At 35.5% G+C, this 18712-nt stretch overlaps 1 protein-coding gene across 2 annotated transcripts in view; it reads right to left on the bottom strand.

Moving 5' to 3' along the window:
- BLTP1 (bridge-like lipid transfer protein family member 1) overlaps positions 1-18712 on the bottom strand; it is a 216686-nt gene that overhangs the window by 2294 nt on the left and 195680 nt on the right. For both annotated transcript variants that reach the window (XM_081223831.1, XM_081223832.1), the window contains 13 exons: positions 16897-17097; positions 15910-16089; positions 13525-13662; positions 12558-12815; positions 11479-11629; positions 10903-11060; positions 10594-10786; positions 10161-10378; positions 6793-7044; positions 5649-5852; positions 4312-4506; positions 3779-3913; positions 804-969 (listed from right to left, as the gene is read on the bottom strand). In XM_081223831.1, coding sequence (XP_081079957.1) covers positions 804-969; positions 3779-3913; positions 4312-4506; positions 5649-5852; positions 6793-7044; positions 10161-10378; positions 10594-10786; positions 10903-11060; positions 11479-11629; positions 12558-12815; positions 13525-13662; positions 15910-16089; positions 16897-17097 — 2449 coding nt within the window. The remainder of the gene's footprint in view (positions 1-803; positions 970-3778; positions 3914-4311; positions 4507-5648; positions 5853-6792; positions 7045-10160; positions 10379-10593; positions 10787-10902; positions 11061-11478; positions 11630-12557; positions 12816-13524; positions 13663-15909; positions 16090-16896; positions 17098-18712) is intronic.

The following is an 18712-nucleotide window of genomic DNA, read 5'->3' as shown; positions in this document are numbered from 1 at the left end:
TATCATTCTGCAGAATGTTGTGCTGGACTTTTTTTGATACTGTTATTGCATGATGGACAGTTATAATTTGATTAACAAAGCAGAGGAGAGGAAAGAGGAAAATAACAGGAAGTTTGTGTTAAATCACACACAAGGACATACAGAGCAAGTACTGCTAGTTACAGCAGAAGTCTAATGTAATTAAAACTAGAAAATACTTTGGAAAGTTTGATATGAAAACAATGTGATGTAGCTGGGATTGTGATTGTAGTAGAACATGACACAGTAAAGGAACCTAAATCTGAATTAAATCTGACATTTCAGGATGGTTTTATATTGCTTAGTATGCAGACAGAAAGACACTGTGACACTGTAGGTTCTATTACATTGTCATGACATATGTGAGAAATTGTAATGACTCCTTAATGATGATGTATGACTTCTGCATCTTACAAAAGTTTATTGTAGCTACCTCAAACACCTGAAAATAACATCCTGCTGAGATGGTGAAAAAATAATAGCAACTGCAAAAGTGGAGTTACTCTCATTTTTTACTGATTAACTGACAGGATATCATGTCACACACTGGATAGCTCGTCAGCACGGAGCTATTCTCAGTTGTTTGTGCTTCTTTTGCCTTGCTTAGAAGCACTTACAAGAGAAAAAAGGAGCAGCAAAAATATCAGTCAGAAGCTGTAGAGGTTGTAAGTGACTAACATAAAAATATTTTTTGGTAAACCATATTTAACCTGCTGCATTATTTATAACCTTTTTCTCATAATAATCTCATAGGAAATAGGTAAATATGTACACCCACTCCTTACCTAAGAGTGGGTTCTAGATGCCATGTATTGCACATAAAATCTCTCCAGTCCACAGTAGTGTAAGTGATGCTGTCTTCTCTGTCTTTGTCAGAGGAATTTTCATCATGAATGATAACTGGACTTTTCTGTCCTGGTCGAGTAGATAAAATCCGAGGTGGAAAAATAGCTATAAGGAAAATGATATATTAATATTGCAAATACATATCTTATAAATTTAAGTCACTAAATGAACAAAGTAATTGGCTCCATTTGTTTTTATTTATAAACTGGCCAAAGCCTCATTTAATTACATTTCTTAAAAAATATTTAAAAATAAGCCATAAGTAAGTGCCAGTTGTTGGTATTTCTTGGAGAAAGACAATATCGAAGTTATTTTATTCTAAGAATTAGAAATAACATGTCATCATTTATTTTTGAGTAATAGCACATGTTTTACATGTATCTGTGTGCCTAAAACATACAGTAAAGAATACTGAGATTTACTTGATAGCAGGCACAGGACACTGAAATTGACAGTTATAGGGCTCCTAAAGAAATGCCTGTAGATGGATGACTTTTTAACAGCTTTTTTGAGATGTAGTTCACTCGTTTAAAGTGTACAGCTCAATGGGTTTTTTTTTTTTTTTTTTTTTTTTGTGGTACGCGGGCCTCTCACTGTTGTGGCCTCTCACGTTGCGGAGCACAGGCTCCGGACGCGCAGGCTCAGCGGCCATGGCTCATGGGCCCAGCTGCTCCACGGCATGTGGGATCTTCCTGGACCGGGGCACGAACCCGTGTCCCCTGCATCGGCAGGCGGACTCTTAACCACTGCGCCACCAGGGAAGCCTTCAATGTTTTTTTAATGTTAATGCCTATATATATATATATATATATATATATATATTTGAACAGCTGTACTAACTTAGGAGTTTTTTAGGTAAGCAGTCTTTTCACTCTTCATAGTTGAGTACTCAAATGTTCTATGAAAAATGAAGTCTTTTAAAATTGGTGATCATAAATGATATATTTAAAATTGAATCTGGGACAAAAGTAGCTTTCATATGATCTTTAATAAATACAGCATTCCTATAGGGCACAGGTTTTCAAGACACAAATTGGGCATAAAATAATAATTAATATGAAATATGATATATATTATGTAGCTCTGGTTATAACTGTTAATTAGCAGTGGGATAATATATTCATTGGGAATGAACCTAGGCATGAAGCTGTACTCTCACACCACATCAGAATACAGATGTCTTCAGTTATTGCTTGGTCTGTTGCTCTGCTTTTGTTTATTATTGATGGTGGTTACAGTACTACAGTTTATCTGGATGTTCTAGGAATATGTTGATTCTGCTCTAGTCTTACATGCTGTTAAGAATTTTCTGAGGCATGTTTATATTTATTTTGCCCAACACTACTTGCTTTTAGTTTTTTTTAAAAAAAATATACTTACAGCTATTAAAATATTTTATTTATAATTAAAATCCCCATAAGTAATTTTGTTACTGTAAGTCCAATAATCAAGTCCCTATTTCCTCTTTTCTCATTGAAATAATGTCTTACAACAATTTCTATAAAAAATACATTTTAGAAGAAGCACAGAGTTCATGGCAGGCCAACACAATATTTCATAAAGTGACAAAGGTTCCACATAATACCCAAGGGAAAGAAATCTGGCAGGCATTCATACCTAGGTAGACTAGAAAAGAATTCTGCACTTCACAGCTTTATCTAGAATCTGTGTTTCTCCACATTAAGTTTAAACATTAAGGCAGAGAGAAAAACAAGAGGATTAACAGTGATGGTATATTTTGTTGCTCTATGTGAAGACTGGATCTATGCATATTATACATAACATTTCCTATTATACGCCTGCAGTCATTTTACTTGAGTGGCTCATAGATTTCTCCCAGCCATCATTATTGCTTTCACTCTCACTGAATTTTTGGCACATCTAGATTAAATAGTAATGGAAGAGCAATTCAATTTATGTATGCTATATTTACACTCTTTCCACATGGTCTTTTGAAAATCTGTCTTTGTTTTCTTCACTCAAACATTCATCATGAAGCTATTTTGAAATATCTACAAGATAAATTTTATATTTCTTTCTTCTTGGAAAAAATGAAGCAGTTATTATAGTGTGATTATAGTGTGACTTGATTATATTTAATAAATAAATTTCATCTATTTGAAGCAGTTTTTTTTAAAAGCACATGTGTTGTTTTTACCATTGTATATTCATATAGTTGCACAATAAATATTTATTGAGTGAATAAAGACCATATATTTGGAGAGCATTCCATATCATGACATTTTAAACTACCTCATTCTTTTAAACAGCTACAGAGTATTCCATTTCATTCTATGGACACACCATAATATACTCAGCCAATTCCATATGGATATTAGGGTCACCATATGTTTCTTAGTGGGCCAACATTTAAGTTTCCAGTGAGTAAAACCAATGTTAGCTAGCTCATGAAAACAAGACACCACTACTGAGGTCTAAATATTTATAAAAAAGATAATGTTCTGTGCATTCTAGACAGATATATCTTCTTATTTAATTCGGTTTTCCCAATTTTGTATGTAACTCTTGCTAACTTTATTATGTAGTTGTTTCTCTAGTCACTTCACTTTGACTAGCAATATTTCCTCAAAGAGGTTTTCTTTTCCAACTTTTGTGAGACTATCTTACTAGACCTGATAATATACAGAACATATATGGAAACATTGTGTAAAGTATAAAACACCATTCAGTTTGAGATATGGTTAGAAAAAAATGAAATGTACCTGGCAGATACTCAGAAAGTCTATCACATTGTCTTACTACTATATATTTATTGATATTTGTAACTCATAGAGGAAGGAGATACATTCTACCCATTTTATCACTAGACCATAAAAATCCGTATAAATTGTAGTGAGAGCTGCCTTTCCTGAAGCTTGAAAGGAAAAACAAAAACAAAAACAATGTTACCCACCTTTTTCTTTTTCTTTAAGATAAGCTGACACTAAATCATGAAGAAACATGATGAGCTCAGCATCCATCGTCACACAAATGTGGTCAGTGAACTCTGTCACCACACTGCATTCTACCTTTGGCTTCAGGCTGGCGTCTGCAATGGCAAAGTTCTTTTACAGTAAAAGATTATTGAAATAAGTCCCTTCCTCTTCCCATTAACAAGGGATTTACATGGGTCCGTGTAAATGCCTCCACTTAAATGCAATTTCTGTATATGACTTACAGAATGATGATGATAGTTTACTAAGCACTTTCCAAGTATAAAAACCTGATGAAATCCTATTAGCTCCATTTGAGGAGAAAGAGGCACAAATGGAGTAAATTATTTGCCAGAGGTCATACAGCTGGTAAGAATATCAATCAATTTGAACCAGAAGATCAATTTCATTATATTATATTACAAAAATAACCTTCAGGGAAAAAAAGAAGTTTGAAGATCCTTTAGAATTTTCTTAGTTAACTTTGGAAACTAAAGATTGTTTTTCCACATACTCTGTAATGAAGGTTCTTGTGGTTCTTGAACGTGAATAGATTTAAAGTCAAGCTGCATCCTTGGTAATGCAAAGATAGTCTCTGTTTCATGATTGTAGCTAGAACATCCTCTGAATCCACTCAGCAAACTAGAATTCTTCACTGTAGTGCTATTCTCAGTGTTATTAGCATCAACATTTCGAAGCAGATTTAGCTCTACAAGCATAATGATAAAGACAATAAGAATCAAACCAACAGGCATTGATAAGCATATAGCTTTCATGACAGTGATACACAGAACTTTTATCATTTCAAAAGGTTGGAAAATGAACACATTTAAAAAAAGAGAGCCATAATTAAGCTTTGATTTTGAGACTAGTTATATGCCTCTATAAATATGGACACATTTATATATACATACATATACAAATATATATCTCACTATTCTCAATATTGAAGCTTTATAACATGATTTTGGATAAATCCAGTAAATTGTGTTTTTTTGTTTCTTGAATTTTGAATATTATTCTCAATTGAAATTGTATCTGAATTTAATGAAGGCGAAGTCTTAACCACTGGACCGCCAGGGAAGTCCCAGGAGGTCTTTTTAAAGTAAAACATTCAAGTCTTAACAGGTCCCAGTCTAGTCAGCTTTTTAATACAGATGAAATGATTGGTAAAAGCAGTACTCTAAACTCTAACACAAAAACAACCACAGAATGAGAATTTTCATGACTGAATTACTACAAGACTGGTGAATCTAATGTACTTCCTTATCCTCCTTTGTTCTGAGAACATTTTTAACAGTCTCTGATCCCTAGGGTTGCCTGTGCGTAACAACTATTTTCCATGAGGCCCAAGCCATCTTCTTTTCCATTCTGAGAGGATTAAAAAAAATTAATAAATTAAAAAATGAAAATCAATTTAAAAACTTCATCAAAAGCACTCTCTTTAAACTTATGACTTCATAGGATTACTAATATTTAGTTTCATTTTATTCCAGCCATCCTGAACCTTAATTTTTGGTATTCTATTACTTAGTTGTATAATAACTTTCCCAAACCTCCAATGTGAACATTACTATAAAAATATTTTTCCAATTATAATAAACTTAATTTAATTTATTTAAACCAATTTTATTTTGAATGTTTTCAGTTACATCTAAAATAATTTTAGTCCATGAGATGTTGCACTACTAGGGTGGTGAATCATGTACTAATATTGCTACTTAAGGCAGCTGGAATAAAACGAAAATTGTTTAAAGAAATGGAAATTCTCCCTACACTTAAATTCTAAACACAGTCAACAGAGCCCAAAATAGAACAAAACAAATCTCTCCAAAGAATCAAACTTTTAACCTTCATTTCTTGTGGCTGTAACGTAATTGAACCATTCTTTCACACTTGCTACTCCATGGGGTGGATTTTCATGGCGACGCCTTGTTATCTTGGTTATTGTTGCCATAGGACTTTCCAAAGCACCGCATGGTTTGGTAACCATGGTATTATGGCCCAGATGAAAATCCAGTGTTTGTACAATATATGTAGAATGATCACTAGCGCCTAGAGGGGAAAAAAAGTTTCTCAGTGTAACAAACTATATTTAGATGCAAGAAAAGTTGTGGTCCTAGAGCAATAGATTTAGCTAGGTAAGTCATACATAGTAAGGAGTACAAAAGAGAGAAAAAAATTCACAAATACTCTTTCTTTTAGTTATAACTGGATCTATCCCCAAGAAGATGAAGAACATCAACCATTTTTTTCCTTCATCATTAAGAAACCACTGAGTAGAAAATTAAAGCTAAAAGAAACTGTAAATAGAGGTAAGAGCACAGCCTGCCCATAAAAGTTTTGTAAAATAGTATTGACTGGCAAGTAATTTCCTTACACTACCACTGTGTGTCATCTTCTCTTCATGTTTTTATAAGAAATTTTTACAATAACTATTATTTTGACTGTGGCCAGCCACAGCAACAAAAACTTTGCCTAAGTAAGAAACAGAGTGAGATGGTAAGTTCAGAAATAAGTCCTTTCGAAAGAGAGGCATGGACGTGTATACACTACCAAACGTAAGGTAGATAGATAGTGGGAAGCAGCCGCAGAGCACAGGGAGATCAGCTCGGTGCTTTGTGACCGCCTGGAGGGGTGGGATGGGGAGGGTGGGAGGGAGGGAGATGCATGAGGGAAGGGATGTGGGAACAGATGTATATGTATGACTGATTCACTTTGTTATAAAGCAGAAATTAATTAAAAAAATAAATAAATAAACTTTAAAAAAAAAAAAAAAAGAAATAAGTCCTTTAACATGTCCCAGACTTTATAGATACTGACTCATTGGCAGTGAACTCCTTGACACTGTCAGATACATGATAATAAATAGAGATGGATTTCAGAAATACCATAAGAAAAACAGATAAAAGATATGAGAAAAGAAAATTACTTTGTCATATATAATCATATAAGAAGATGGGGAAAAGTGAAAGCTGAGAATGTGTCAGTTTACCATCTTCCCAGATTTTTTGAGCTTCAGTCCAAAAAGCAATATTTGGTTCCTCTAAGTGAAAAAGGGCCCATGATTTTGAACGGAAATTTGGACCATGAAAACAAGCTAGTGTCATATGATTTCCATGTAAGCTCATTGATCCTCCAAACTGCATTCCATCTTCTGGTAATGGAATCTGAAATAAGGATATGTGGCATCCTGATACCACCTTCAATACTCCAGGCCAATGTCGATGATGGGCTGCATCGAGCACTGCAAGAAAACAAATAACCAGTTATCCTGAAATATCTCATGAACATCCTGAATGCTGGGTAGGAAAACAGCAGGTGGCTACTTTCTACAGCTGAAGTGACTCAGATAACAGATGAAAACAACAATTCAGTCCCTGGTTAACATTAAGCAGAAGCTAATAAGGATACAGCCTGGGAAAAGATGCTGTGTAAGGACGGCTAGAACTCAGGAAAGTAGCAACTTGCTAATAACAATTACAACTAATGCTTCTGTAATGATTAATGATTTACAAAGTGCCTGCATGAAATTTTATGTAGTTCTCACAGTATCTTTGTAAACTAGGTATTTCATCTAGACTCTTCAAGTGAAATAGAAGAGGGGTTAAGTGAACCAGTGATTAGAAGGCCTAGAAATCAAAGGCAGATCCCTGATTTTAAGTACTGGAAAAAAAGTCTTTTATACCCTTTGCTGCTCAAAAGTGAGGTCTGAGGACCAGTGGCATCAACATCGCCTCGGTGCTTGTTAGAAATTCACTCTTATGTCCACCCCAAATCTACTGCATCAGAATCTGCATTTTAAAAAGCTCTCCAGGTGTTTCAGATGCACAGTAAAGTTCAAGAAGAACTAATGAGATATACAGTTGACCACTGAACAACATGGGGGTTAGGGGCACTGACCCTCCGCACAGTCGAAAATCCACGTATAACTTATGGTTGGCCCTCCACATCCACACTTCCTCAGGATTCAACAAACCATAGATGGTGTAGTACCACAGTACTACATGGGCCTGCACAGTTCAAACCCATGTTTTTCAAGGGTCATCTGTACAATTCATATTTCTATTTCCCACTTATTCCAATAATATCCTTTTGGCTGTTTTCCACAATTCTCATTCTGGATCTAACCAAGGATCATACATCATGATCATGCAAGGATCATGTATTAGTTGGCATATCTCTTTAGTTTCCTTTAATCTAAGACAATTCCTTAAGCCTGTTTGTTTCCCATGACAAAGACTTTTTGGAAGAATCCAGGCCATGCATTTTTGGGAACATCCCTCTATTTGTATATATGTCTGATACCAATTCTAGTTTAAAGGAAATGCAGGGACTAGGGGAACAAGATAAATGAAACCACAAGGAAGCAACTGAAAAAGACCCAGAAAGTAGGATATTCTGCAGGACAATTGGCCAAGTCTCTTCAGCAAGTCAGGTCACTAAAAAAAGGACTATACTGAATTTAAAAATAGTAAAGGAATATAACCATTTTTAATCTGTGATCTTGAATTGGATATACTGGTTTGGACAAACCAGTTGTAAATATAATTTTAGATCAGTTGTAGACTGTGCTGAGGTGGCTAGAGGAGATAATTAGCACAATGGAAAGTTCGAGACTGTTGACTGGAAAAGGCTACAAAACAATATGAATAATGTTTTGGTAAAAGGTACATATGTGTGTGTGTGTGTATACATATACATACACACACACACATACATACACACACACACGCATAGAAAAGTATCTGAAAGTATATAAAGTGTTCACAGTGATGATTTCTGGGTGGAATGTGATTTTTTTTTGCTTGTATATGTTTTCTCATTTGTTTTCCCAATACACATGTACTGCTTATGTGCTAATAAATGATTAAAAATTATCCTGCTTCTGACTACTTTTCACTTTTACCACTCTCTCTCTAGTTAAGGCCACCATCGTCTGTTGCCTGGACTCTCAAAAATCCTCCTTACAATGGTAATGTAAGTCTGTAGCAATGGTAATGGTAATTATTGCAGTGATTTCCTTACTTTCATTCTTTTTTTTTTTTTTTTTTTTCGGTACGCGGGCCTCTCACTGTTGTGGCCTCTCCCGTTGCAGAGCATAGGCTCCGGACGCACAGGCTCAGCGGCCATGGCTCACGGGCCCAGCCGCTCCGCGGCATGCAGGATCTTCCAGGACCGAGGCACGAACCCGTGTCCCCTGCATCGGCAGGCGGACTCCCAACCACTGCGCCACCAGGGAAGCCCCTTACTTTCATTCTTAACCACCTTGGTCTGTTCCCCACACAGCAGCCAGAGTGATGCTTTAAAAAGGATTAATTTTTTTAAAAGTGAATCAAATAATATCAGATCTGTTCAAAGCTCTCCAATAGCTACCCATCATATTAAAAATCTTATCTTTGGCCTCTCTAAATTCATGTCCAGTATTTTCTTGCTTGCTCACTCTGTTCCACCACAGTGGGCCACCTTAATGATCCTCAAACAAGTACGTTTCCTCCCGACTGTAGGAGCTTTGCACCTTTCGGTAGCCTACATTGCCCAGAACTCTCTTCCCCAGATCTTAGCCTAGCTCTCACTTCAGAAAAGGTTTCCCTGACTACCCTTTCTCAAACAGCTATCCTCACAGTATGTATCACAGACTCTATGATCCTGCCCCTGCTTTGTTCTTTTTCTCAGCATTTCTCTCTACCTGAAATTATCTTACATACTTACTTAGCAAATTTGTTATCATCTGTCTCTCCCATTAAAATGTAAGCTCCATGAGGGTAGGAATTTTTTCTACTAGTAGATCTCCTAGGCCTAAAACAGTGCTTAAGAACACGGTTGATACATAATAAAAATTTGAATTACTGAATGAAAATCTGCCTAATATGACACAGGTAATAAATCCAAACTCAGACATTCTGATTCTATAGCCCATGCTCTAAACCAGAACATGGTGTTGTCATATTTAGTATTCAAGAGCATGGAGTATAGTTGTATGTATTAAACAGTCAAATGAACATGAGTAATGTAATGGGAAATACAATGTAAGCTATTCAGAATAAAAGAAAATATATCTAATCATTAGTTGTAACTTGTAATTATGTAATAAAGTAAGAATTAATTTGTAGTGTAGTGATGTAATCTGTAATAATGGCATGATTGTAGATGAGCTGTGGCAGGGGGAGGAGATAATGAATGAATGACTTCCCAAATGATGGCCTCTAATTCCACTGGTGGGTAGGAAATTGGGTACTTTGCTGAGTGAGCAGGATAAAAAGCATATGGACCACTTTTTAAGTATGGTATATAGATATTATTTTAAACGAACACATATTTAGTGAAAGATAAAGCATATATAAAGCCTTAGTCTTCTCTTACATTGTTCTTGTGAACTTTTCTCTAGGTTATTAGTCATTGTCTTAGGTGGAAGATAAGGAACTGGTCCCCAGGTAGACAGAGCTCGTTTGCTGGTGTCAAACTGTTGAGTGAAAAATTCCTGCAGCTTCATTCCTATTTTTATCAGGTCTGGTGTAGTTGATCTTGATATCATTACTTGGAAAATATCCCACTTCAGATCTCCATGGACAAAAATTTCACTAGAGCATAAAACAGAATCTTTTATCATATATATTACAGAAGACAGTTTAAAAGCACAAGAAAAAGTCTCTTCCCCACCAGTTTTTTCATTCATATTAATTGTATGATATAAAATCACTGTGCAGGAAAAATGGTTTGTGTTTTCTCACTGGATGATAGAAAATATGTTGAGTAGTCATGTAAAGTACTGAAAAAGTAATATTTTACTAAATACCTTTTATCAGTAATGCTTGAATCCAGTGCGTTATACAGATTTACTTTCCATTCATCCTGAAGCTTGAGATCAGCATTACTGAAGATACCCATGAGAATACTTGAGCCCATGTAATCAACACGAGCTTCAGTAGAACCCATAGTAATCTGAATTTTGTGACTGGGTTGCTGATTTGGATGTTCAGAAATATGAGCTAAAATAGAAACAATAATTACTTTGCACAGAAATGCCTCATGGGAAAAACTCATCAAAATCAATTTTCAAATACTTTTCTTCAACATATTGTTCAGTTGTAAAATTTCAACATACCAACCATCTCCAAAGCATTGACATCTATAGTCCCTCCAACTACTCCTCCTTTAGAATCTAACTGTGATCTTCCTAGACCAACAGACATGCTTATCTCTCGATCTCGATTACTTCCTACTGACAGACGGCCCTGGCTCTTCAAACCACTAGTTGTCCAGCTATAAAAAAGAAAAAGTGTTATTAATTAGACATATGGCTTCCCAAGTCAATGAATTAAAACAGGAGTTAGATGATTTCAAAAAAGTTGGACAATGAAACAATACATTTCTTATAAAAACTATGGTAAACATTTGAATATTAACATTAATGATGAAGCTTTCTTCTTAACTAGATAATTATGCTATTTTCCTTATCATTTTCTATCTTTTTAGAAGACATATTTCATGCTGTTTTTATGTTACAATCTCTTTAGGATTAAACCATTTTCAGGATAAAGCAAGGCATATAATCTTTTATCTACTGTCTTCACTGTCTCAAACATTGCAGCATTAAAAAAAGGTTTTGAATTGCTTTACTACAATTAGAAAAATTACAACTAATGATTAAATATATTTTCTTTGTATCTGAATAGCTTACGTTGTATTTCCCATTACATTACTCATATTCATTTGAACGTTTAATTGCTTCAGGTTGATAGCAAACACGACAAGTGTTTCCCATGGGGTCCCTTGTTGGCTTGCTGCTCTGTTTGATTTGTTAAAAGGAGTTGATGTTTTTGAAAGTGAATCTAAAAATAGAAAATCAAATGTACATTCACATAGATGCTCAGCCAATTACAAAGCAAAAACTACTCATCACTATAATCCAGAAAATAAAATTATGATATTCTTGTGTTAAAACCTAACATTTACTAGCTGTCATATTGCCTCCAAAATATTAATAGTTACCATTTACTGAACGGTCAGTAAGGGTTGCCAGCCTTACTTCTTGAAAGCTCATAGTTCTGTATGAGCTCCATCTTATATGAGGAGATTCTGGTGTGCATGGGATATAGCAGCACAGATCATTTATCACCCTAGGATTTTCTTACCAAAGGAGAAAATCATAAGTTGCTGCTGCCAAGAAGAGAACTTGGAAGGCAAGTGCCATTCTGAAATGCAGAGGCTGGCTGGGGTGCCTGTCTTCTGTGTTCTTATGGACTCAGTATATATCCTGAGTCCTGCATTGACTCATTATATATCCTGAGTCCTGCATTGACTCATTATACTCTAATCTTACCTTGTGACATGAACTACATCATTCATTTTATATACTTAGACACAAGTAGAGCCTTGAGCACATAAGAGTTAAAAAAAATAGTGGCTGAGTAAAAGAATGACTGAAAGAATGCAAAGATTAACTTTTTCAATATGGAGTTTACAACACTGTAGGTTTGTTTTACTTCCTGTGGTGCATGCTAACACTATGCTCACTCATTCCTCTCTCCCTATCCCTTTTCAAAGCGACTAGCCGTCCAGCTGTCTCTTCTGCTAGCAAATACTGTGAAGTGCTTTGTCTGTTGTTTGGTCTGGGGTTCCTCCCTCAACCCCACATCTCCATAAAAACCTGCAAGAGAATAACTTCCTGCATTTGGGGCAGAAGTCTGGGCATAACTAATTAAGATTTTTATCTTGGGGTCACTGGAGGACTACTGATAACAAGGAGAGCAGTGTTACCTCTTTGGGGAACTGAAGAATCAGACACACTCCTTGACCTTATGGAAGCTGGGGATTTTAGGCTCTGTGCTGCTGTCCCTGGTGACATGGTGCTGTTTGTCATATGCTCATTGAACACATTAGGTGACTGAGGCATGTGGGTGAAAGAGGATGACTGACTAGGCTGCTCCCAGGTCCTGCAGTAAGCTTTTCTTGAAGATTCGGGGGAAAGGTGTTGGCTTACACCTTCAATGGAATCAGGTGTCCCTGGGCCAGATGCTAACAGAAAAGTAGATAGCAAAAACAAAATTAACAGGGTAATATCACCATGTTATAAAATAAGGAATTTCACCACTCCACCATTTCTAATCACATTTTATATCCCTTCCAGTTCTCTGACAACTGTATGATGTACAGTTTGCAAAGTACATTCCAGCATGTTATTTTTTAAAATTCTCACAGAAACTCCATGAGATGGGTAGGACAGGCACTCTGTCCCATATTACAGATGAGGGAATAGACCCAGACCCAGATTTCTGATATTTTCTACTGTATCATGCTAACTCTGTCTTTCACTTACGCAGTGTAATACTACAACAATATCTAAGTCCAAGAGAAAAAATGCAATATGATAGCATGTCCCCAATATATTCTATTTTCCATGTTTAACCATGATTAACTTGGTTAAATGTATTTCTGCGTTTCCAGATTTTACAAAGATTACAGGGTAATCATTACAGAATAAAAATCAGCTGAACTTAACCCCTGAGAGTGCAAGTATTTTGTGACCTCCAGTGCTAGTGCACTCCCAGTGGTTATTTGAACATTAAAGGGGCTCCACTGACATTTGCTGAATGAGTGAAAGAATTGCAGGGTAAAACTTACCAAGTAAGACAAAGTTTGTGTTATCAATCATGGATCTTGTTACTTTTGTAATCAAAATGAAAAGCAGCCTAAGTATAATTTATAATTACATAAACAAGCTTACTTGGCAAATTTATAGTTTGGTCTCCAAGGAACAGGCGTCTTGCAATACTCCTTCTATACCAAGCTCTTGGAAATGCCAGAATTTCACTGAGGCGGCGCATATCATATTTAAAGGAAGCAGACCCTATATCACAAACAGCTGATACATAAATAAAGTTTGTTAGAACACATTTCCAAAACCTTTAATATTTTCACATGGTAGGTAATAATAGGACATGATATCACACAACTGAATTATAATTCTGTTACAATTCATGAAATACCAAAATAAGTTACATAGTATGATTAGTAAGTGATAATGTGTTCCACAAATGATAAAAATAGCACATTCTGCACTGTTAGTTCCATTTTTAAGGTGAGGGCAAATTGGAATTCTATTATCAAGTGATGATATCGTGAAATTCTCAGAGAGGATCTAAAGATCGGTCTTACAAACAGCTTCCAGCTTTAACATACAGCTCTTCTCAAATATGGGAAATGAATCATCAGGATGAGCGAGAATACAAACTTCCTCAAAAGTAGCTGCAAACCAAATAACTATGGCAAAAACTACTATTTTCCCTTTAGACAGAAAGTAGCGACTTGTCAATCTGAAAGCACTCTCATGGCTGTCTCTAGGGGTTCTGCTCTGAGCACACTGCTGCTTTTGCTTCATGTGCCTTCTGTTCCTCCACCATAGCTTCTGTTGCATTTACATGCCAACATTTCCCAAACCTGAAGTGTCTGTTTCAGTCTGAGCCCATATCCACACAGCTCATTAGCCAATTGCCTACCAGACCCTTTCACCTCAAGGTCATATAGGCATTTCCTTCTTTATTTTCTATCTAAGTTAATGACCTCACTGTCCCTTCAGTCACCTAAGCTAAAAGTTTGAGGCATCCTTGTCTCCTCTACTGCTCCTCATACAACTTGTCCTTAAGCTTGTGGACTCTCATATTTCTCTTGAAACCATTCCCTCTACTCTTTTTTTCCTATAACAACTCAGGCCCTCATCCCCTATTGCTTAGTCTGTTTCAACAGCTTCCTCAAGCATCTTTCCACTCTACCACCCCTTTTCATTCAACCATTAACTCCCTTCCTAAACCATCAATCTGAAGCATCATTCTTTTTTTTAATGTAAACAGATTATTTTATAAACCGTATATAATTTTGGTTGTTTTTTGTGGTAAGAACACTTAACATGAAACCTACCAGCTACAGATTTTTAAACGTACAATACAGTATTGTCACCTTTCGGGACAATGTTGTCATACCATTTCTTAAAAATGCTAATGGCTTCTCCCCGCCCAAAGGATCAGAACCTTATTCTTTAGCCTGGCATATGAGTCCCCCCTACCCCAATCATGTCCTGGGCTATTTTACCAGCTTTACCTCTAGCCAACTCCTCTTTCCCTCTGGCCTCACCTACTGTGTACAACTAACTAAATGTTCAGTTGTACCTATGCTTCAGCTTCAGTGAATTAAAGTATGATCCAAAAGCATACTTTTTGACACTTTTGTACCATTAAATACCATGTTGCTATAGCCAAGGATATTCCTACATAATTTTGAAGATCTGGTCCAACATCATCTCCTTTGTGAAGCTTTCTCTGATCACTCATATAAAGCAGAATATGTTTCCTCCTCTTTAAGTAAACCTCCATTATAGGATTTATCACACTGCACTGTAATTTGTCTACTCATAAGACCTTCCCTTATTCATGCCTGCACCTTCAAGCATCTAGCAGAGTGCCTGGCACAAGTTCACTGTAAAATAAAGGCTCAATATATGTTTGATGAATGACCAAACATATATTGTGTTGAGTGAGTTAAGTATACTTACTATATCTTTTCAGTTAATAATTTAAAGATTTTTCACTTGCATAGTACTCTGAATTCTTCAAAATGTTCTACATGCATTTAATTTTAAATACTCAAATCACAACGTAAAGAAAATGAGCAAGTAATCTGTCCATAGTTATGTAACTAGTTATAAAGCTGGCAACACATATGCACACAACTCAAGATCTAATGACACCAAGTAAAAAATTTCCAACACTCATCTCTCCTTAGTGTTTTAAGAATTTCTAATTAAAAAATCAAACAAAAAGTCAGAAATTTTACCAATTCATGGTAGAGAAGCGAAGAAGCCGTTTTCAGTGATTCAATTAGGCATATTTTGGCCCTTGGGTGATATTTCCATGTATTTATCTAGCAATCATATTTCTAACATTGATTACCTGGACTGAGATAATAGTTGGCTGGACAGTTATTCTTCTCCTTTAAATCAATTTATCACTGAATGCTTAATATTACTAAATGTATTTAATAATTAAACACGAAAAGGAGGCCCTTATTTAATTCTGGAAAAACAATATTTTAATTAAAAAACTATAAAATTGAATACCAGATATATTTATTAGTGTAGTGTCCATTTTGCTTGCAGACTTGCTTACAGACTGACTTTCAAAAAATGAGGCACCTCCTGAACGCCTTATCCGAGACAAACTCACTTTTACGAACTCGAGATTTATACTGAGTGAGTCTTTTCGACCAGTGACTGAAGTGGCTTCTTCATCCACATTCCCTTTAAAAAAAACAAGAAAAAAACCCCAAAAAACACATGCGTATGAACACACACACATATATATATGTATACACACACACACACACAACTATCTTACATGAAATTATGAAATTACATGAAATTATCCAATAGGCTAGAATATGCTATCAAATAACATCACTTAAGTGAGTAAAAATTTAAACAGAATGACCTAATGAGCATTAGGCATTCCTAACAATAATTTTATAGGTTCAAGCCCATAAACATAATAGATGATTTTTACAGCATCTCTCCAGCAAAAATTAGGATGGACATGGAGTGTGTGTCTTTATTATTTGTCTAAATAAGTCAAGAGACATTCACTAATATCAACATCCTATGCATTTTTAGTGGTAAATCTGCACTTTAAATGCCAGGGGAATTTAAGTTCACTAAATAACTAGTAATAATAGTCTCATTTTAAATTAACAAATGTGATGCACACCCTTTAAAAATTTACTATTTATAAAATATAATTTGTTATACAAATAGTGATTTGATGAAACATTTAAAATTTAAGTAACATAAGTAACGATATCTGAAGCGACTGCACAGTGTGTATCACTTATAAAATATTTGGAGTTTTAAAATTCTTATATAATTGATTTACCTACATGACTTATTTCATATTTCTATTTATTATGTAGAGACAGGATAGATATTATCAAGAAGAAAAATAAAAGTTTCTGATCTCATTTTATATCCATTATTAAAGATAACATTTCTAAAAAGATCAAAGCTTGAAAAGATGCGATAAATTTGAAAAAGATGCAGACATGCCAAGTATACCTAATCCTCCTGATCCAGGTGTAAGGCCAGAAACAGCAGTTTTTTGTTTCCCTGCTCCATATGGATGAAATACATAAAGGGAAAAGTCAGACATGCACGCAGTGAAGCTCAACCCAGATGAACTGCTGCTGGAACTGGTCAGATCTGACTGACTACTACTATGTCGACTTCTGCCAAGAGGGCTGCCTAATCCTGACAAACCTACAGGGAACACAAGAACACCAAAATATTTATAAGCCACAGAAAATTTTAAAAACTGTCACTAATATAGTCTCAAGAAACAAACATGACTTGAAAATAAAGTGAAAATAGTCAAATATTAACCGATCAATAGAGTTAAATCCTTGAAATTAAAATGAGGACTTAGATGTATTTTCCAGTTAATTTACTTCGTAAACTAGGGCTGAATATTCTGTTCATCTTTGAAATAATTATTTATACATATTACTGGCCAATTCCATGGTTTCCTGTTTCTTTTCTCCTTTGTTCTACAGGAAGCAGGCCGTGGAAGAGGTACAAAACAGCTGGGTTTTAAGCAATGGAAGAGAAGAATGAACTGTAAAAAACCCAAACCATATAGCTGGAGTCCACATTTCCCAGAAACAGTGGAAACAGAGTAAGGTACACAAATAGAGAAAGTTAAAGATCTCCTTCTCTTAGGCAGCTACGTGCCCTCACTGGCAACATCTACCATGGGTGGACAGACTAATTCCAAATGTGCTTTAAACATAAAAAATATGAGACTGTCTGAATGGAGCTTTATATGATTTGCCAGTGATTCTAAAATACGTATCTCCAGACCAGACTTCTTTTGGATTCAGATATTGCCGCTGGTTACTTGACATCCAGCTAGAATGGATCACAGACATGTGATCACCGACATGGTAAGACAAAACTTACCATGTCCAAAACTGAACTGATCTTTTCCCCTAATCTGCTTTTCTTCCAGTATTTCCCATCTCCGTAAGTAACACTTCCATGCAAATAGCTCAGCCAGAAACCTGGGAGTTATCTGTCATCCTTCCCACTTCTAACTTCCTATCATGCAATTTATCACCATACCATTTCTATGTCTAACAACATATATCAAGTATGTCCATTTTCCTCCATCTTACTATGGCTATTCTAGCCTAAACAATGATCAATTCTGGGCTGCTGAAATGGCCAACTTCTCTCCCTGCTTCCTTCCACTCCTGTTCTCCTCAAAGCAACTGCCACACTGCAGCTGGACTAGTGTTCTAGAAGTGTGAATGATAATCACGTCCACTTCCCTGCTTAACCTCTCGGTGGCTTCCCTGAATGATATGGCTCTTTCCTATCTATATAAATCTTGCTTATGACAGTATACCCTTTGTTCACGATGCTCCACTTATACTAGTTTTATTCTTTTTATTTTTCAAAGTTGTCAAATTCTTTCCTACTTAATTCTTGTATTCTGTACCTGGAGTGTTTATTCCCCCAACTCTCTGCTTGGCTAACTCATACTTAACCTACTTCATGTTTCCACTTAAAACATGTTTGTTTGCTTATTATCTGTTTCTCCAAATTCAATTTAAGTTCCATATTAGCAGGCACTATGTCTGTTAGCTAAGTTCACTACAGTATATCCAACCCCTAGTACTGACCCAGAACTCAGTAAAGTTCAGTAAAGATCCTTTAAAAGAATGGATATTGTCATAACCTACATTTCTTATACATTTATTCTCATCATCATTCTTTCATGTTTTATGATGATAGAATAAGGGGTGCTGTTTCATTCTTTAATTTTCTAAAATAAATGTGGACATAAAAATAGCTGTTCATTTTATTTTCCTCT

This window comes from Mesoplodon bidens (genome assembly GCF_964165515.1).
Source record: "Mesoplodon bidens genome assembly, chromosome: 1".
In the NCBI taxonomy this organism is placed as follows: Eukaryota; Metazoa; Chordata; class Mammalia; order Artiodactyla; family Ziphiidae; genus Mesoplodon; species Mesoplodon bidens.
This window is presented reverse-complemented; position numbering and strand designations above follow the sequence as displayed.